We start from the raw sequence: 4,455 nt of genomic DNA, 5'->3' as shown, positions 1-4,455 counted from the left end.
CTAAAGACTGTGGAGTATGGGCAAATTTTAATAGGACAGACTCCTTCTTTAAGGTAGAACCTGGAAATTCCATGATATGGAGGAGAATCCCTCCTACCTTGTTGCTGCTACAATGTAATTATAGAGATGTATTTTATTTTCACCCATTTGACTACAGGCATTTTAAAATCACCAAATTATCTTTTATAAAGATCCTTACGTGTTTTAGAAGTAATAGGATATAAACTGTAAAATTACTCTTTATTATTATTTTTCTTTTGCAGCGGAATAATAAGCAGAAATAAGGCTTTATTCAAGAAACCATTTTTTAAATTTATAGCTGCTGCCCCAGTGGTAAACCATTGCTGAGTGATAGCATGTGCTTTACCAAGTGTTCTAATCGTGTGTGTTTCACAGCGTGGGCAGCACTAAAGCACTTTGGTTTTATGTGAAGTTTGGTTCAAACAATTTTAGTCTAAACCTCTAAACTTTTTGCACTGTCTTAATTGCTCTTATTTTTTTAATATTCTTATTTCTCGAAACAACATTTTTATGTGGTTCTATCGTAGCTTTTTTCTAGTTCAACTTAAGTAAAAAAAAATTATTTAGCACTTCTATCAAACTTGGACTATCAATTTTCCTGTCAGTCTAAAGTAGCATTTCCCAAAGTATGTTCTATGGAATGCCAGCGATGGCAGAGGAAATGATCCATGCCACAGAGCCCTCTCAGAGAGTTTTAATGCACAAGGTTTATGTTACGTTAAGAGCTTTGAGAAGGTCTTGGATAAAGACATGTGTTAGCTTTGTTTAACCCAGGTTTTCTCAAATTTACTTGACCATGCATCTTCTTTGCTCTAAAAGACCAGTTAACGTTACTTGGCATTATTCACCTACTCCCTCATAAAAATCGGATTATTTCTATATCCGATACCGTATCATTTTTTTGGCATGTGGGGCCAGGTGTAAATCATTTAGTGCAGTGTTTTTCAAAATATATTTTACTTACATTTGTGAATGTTAATAAACATTCTTTGAAAAAAGATATGTGATCAGATAAGTTCTATGTTTCTCGTAGATCATAGATCTATGGTACTCAGAGGTCCTTTACTTAGATGATATAATGGTTTTCAAAAAGTAGTAGAATTCTTACTTAAATAAGTTCTTAATGGATATTTTTAGAACAGATAAATATGTAAAATAACATAAAAGAGGAGTTGGTGTAGTTGAAGTGTATTAACAGATCTGAAGCCTCTGGAGAACCATTCTGAGGCTCTAAGGAACCCCACTAGTCTACCAGAGAGGACTTAGAATTTAGTCCTCGCGTCAGCAGATAAGGCTCCACGGGCCAAATCCCACTGCCATCTGTTTGGGAAAATTTTATTAGGATGCAGCCAGTCTCATTCTTGGCTATTTTTCCTCTGCAACAGCAGAACGGAATAATTGGAACAGAGACCTTCTGGCCCACAAAAGCTTAAAATATTTACTCTTGACCTTTTACAGTGAGAGTTTGCTGATCTCTCAGGCTGTCTCTGCCATTAGTTCATCCAAATGAGCATCAGGATATTAAAATATTTAAAAACAAACACTAGTTTATTTCATCCATTCTAACCCATTGCTGGCTCTCTAAAGCTGTTAAAACCCCTTTTGTGGCAGCAGCAGTTTTTTTAATTTACCATTTCTACGAAGGAAAGAACTAAGGAAATCATTGTTATTTAATTTTGCTATTTATAGAGTTGATTTTCAAGAAGCCTCTTTCAAGTGATCAAATTTCAAAAGTTGGAAACATGTTTCTGCAAGAAAATGTTTTTCAGCCTCTTTTTTCTTATTGATTCTTCTGAGTCAATAAAAACTTCCAAGAGTAATTGTAGAGCTTTACAGGTTTTCTTAGTGTTAAATATTGCTTCTTTTGCAACTAATGCATTGCATGTGGTGGTTTGCAGTGGTATCATTGGTCGTAGCAGGAAAGATTTCAGGAGATACTTATTCAACTTCATCGCTGCCATGCCTCTCGTAAGTGGAATTCTTTAAAAATCTTTACATAGGGAAAAATTTGGATCTTACTAAAAAAATCTTCAGAGATTCTTTACTTCTTAAGTTGACTTTAAAGATTTATGGTACTAAGTTCCTACTTCAAGTTTAGTTTTGTAACTTTTGGCGGAATTTTTCAATGTAAACCTTTATACTAGATAGTAAGAGACAGGAGTTATTAGGTTGGGTTCAGTTTCATTGTATACATATGTGGATGTGTCCCTATGTGTTGTTTTGTTCTAACCTTTAGGCCAGGGTTTCTCTGATGTTTAGTAGCATCCTACTTGATGGCAGTAGTGCCCCTCCCCCAGTTTTAACAACCCAAGATGTCTCCAGGACATTGCCAAATGTCACGAGGAGGCTGAGGTGCGGCTAGGTGTGGTGGCAAAATCACCCTGATTGAGAACCATTGCTTTAGGCCATAAACTATTATAGTAACTTGAAGCACTAATGTAGTTGAAGTGAAATTGGAATTATCTGAATTTATTAAAAATAAAGGGCAGTGTTTGGTTAAATCATAAGTGATATTCTTAGCTTGGTTCTTTGTTTTATTGCCACTATAAGAATTTTAGTATTATAAATATGGAAGTAAAAAAAAAAAGCTTGGTTATAAAATCCAGCTAATTAGAAAATATGTCTGAGATTTAATAAAGCTTGAGGATACATGCACATGGCTTTTAGACCTTTAGAAAAATTGAGATAAGTGTAGATGTCATTAAAAGATCGAGATTCAGTGGACAACCATTGTTTTCTTGAGAAAATGTTTATGTAAATGTGAGTTTGGAACTATGGAAGAATTAATTTCAATATAATGATGGAAAAGAGAAGTAAAGATGACTCTAGAAATAATCTGGAAATGGTATTAGTTGGTATGAAATTTATAATATTTTTTTAAACAAATGCACCTAGAATTTCATTGTCTAGGGTCATAGTGTTTGTAGTAGGAAACAGAAGATACAAACAAATGTCAGGACTCTTTTACATTGGATCCAAAGGGGACAGATTTGGCTTTTTGTTTGTTTACAAAAGAAGTATCAAGGTGCTTCTCCTAATTAATGATATGAACATATTGTAAAATTGAGTTTCAAGTAGAGTTTTAATATATCAGCATAATATAGCCAATTGCCTTTGGTTTAGCATGTTGTCTTTTATCTTTGTACACTGAGTAAAACAGAACTGAATTATATCAATTTGGACTATCAGTTATAAAAATCATAGGATTTGGGAACAGAGCCAATGCTAGAGAAATAAATTACAATTTTACAAGTAGAAATGTAGTAAAACCAGTAATATGTGTTTGTTTGTTTCAGATCTCTGTAATTAATAACTTCTTGAAGTTTGGGTTAAATGAGCTCAAACTGTGCTTCCGAGTAAGACTAACTAAATACCTCTATGAGGAGTATCTCCAGTAAGTGATAACCTATTTTTATATTAAAAATACTTAAATTGAATAGAAATGCTTATGATATCAGATAGAAGTTTTTCTTTTGTATTGGATATATTTTTCAAGGGAGTTCTCTTAGACCCAGAAGCACGTAGGCAAAGACCTCAGCAATTTAGACTCTAATCCTGGCTCTTCCATTAATTTGCAAGTCATCCTTCTCTGGACTTGCTTCCTTATCTCTAAAGTAAGGACAGTCTTTAAGGCCTCTCCCAGCTCCAAACTTTTCCGTTTCTATGAATTTGCACTATGTGCTAGAATGGGATTTTTTTTTGTTTTTAAAATCATTAGTTTTAATGTCACTTTCTTACACCTGTTTTAGAGCTTTCACATATTATAAAATGGGAAATCTGGACAACAGGATAGCCAATCCAGACCAGCTGCTTACACAGGATGTAGAAAAGTTTTGTAACAGTGTAGTTGATCTGTATTCAAATCTTAGTAAGGTAAGTTTCTTTATTTTCTTTTTAAAAATTATTTGTTACTTTGTTGAGTTTTGAATCTTAGCAAATTTATATAGAATTGATTTGATGGACATAACAGCATATAACTAAGTGCTTTCATAAGAAAATTAGAGTTATAATAGTTTTAACTACAGTTATTTAATTTTCTCTTTATTTTTGTGAGGTGTTTTGGCCAAGAATGAAGAATTTAGTGTCTTATAAAGATTTTGAGTGAATTTTGCAGGCTGATTTCAGTAAAAACAGAAATCTGAACTTTTGTCACTTGACATGTGGACTTGTGGCAATTGCTAGAAATTGACCGTCAGTTTATGTTCCCAGTTCCATATTCATAACACTAGGCTGGGACTTCTTCCTGTCCATTTCTGTGCCAATTCTAATAGATCATTTGAGTAATGGCCAAAAAATCTTCACAAGATGCTAGTTGATTTCAGTTTTCTAATTTCTATTTCCCCCCACCCCCACCCCAGAATATTGTCAGAGCTCTTGGGACTGAGGATAGGCCTTACCCAGGTTTCTTCCTGCCCATTTCCTCAGTTCTTCCTC

General features: G+C 33.8%; 1 protein-coding gene across 1 annotated transcript; it reads left to right on the top strand.

The window, feature by feature from the left end:
- Positions 1–351: 351 nt before the first annotated feature.
- On the top strand, positions 352–4,000 carry LOC145718496 (ATP-binding cassette sub-family D member 3-like). The gene is made up of 3 exons (XM_081809993.1): positions 352–1,989; positions 3,318–3,415; positions 3,771–4,000. The coding sequence occupies exons 1-3, from the start codon at positions 1,780–1,782 to the stop codon at positions 3,946–3,948; spliced, it is 486 nt and encodes a 161-aa protein (XP_081666119.1). The 5' UTR covers positions 352–1,779; the 3' UTR covers positions 3,949–4,000.
- The last annotated feature ends 455 nt before the right edge of the window (positions 4,001–4,455 follow it).

This window comes from Leptonychotes weddellii, unplaced genomic scaffold (assembly GCF_054177405.1).
Source record: "Leptonychotes weddellii isolate Sample4059 unplaced genomic scaffold, ASM5417740v2 HiC_scaffold_16556, whole genome shotgun sequence".
NCBI classification, from domain to species: domain Eukaryota; kingdom Metazoa; phylum Chordata; class Mammalia; order Carnivora; family Phocidae; genus Leptonychotes; species Leptonychotes weddellii.
Note: the sequence above shows the minus strand (reverse complement) of the source record. Positions and strands in the feature narration are given on the sequence as shown.

Coding starts and splice junctions, on each gene's coding strand:
- LOC145718496 (XM_081809993.1), top strand. CDS start 1,780: ATGTTTTTCAGCCTCTTTTTTCTTATTGATTCTTCTGAGTCAATAAAA. Junction 1,990..3,317: donor TCATCGCTGCCATGCCTCTC/GTAAGTGGAATT, acceptor TGTTTGTTTCAG/ATCTCTGTAATTAATAACTT. Junction 3,416..3,770: donor CTCTATGAGGAGTATCTCCA/GTAAGTGATAAC, acceptor CACCTGTTTTAG/AGCTTTCACATATTATAAAA.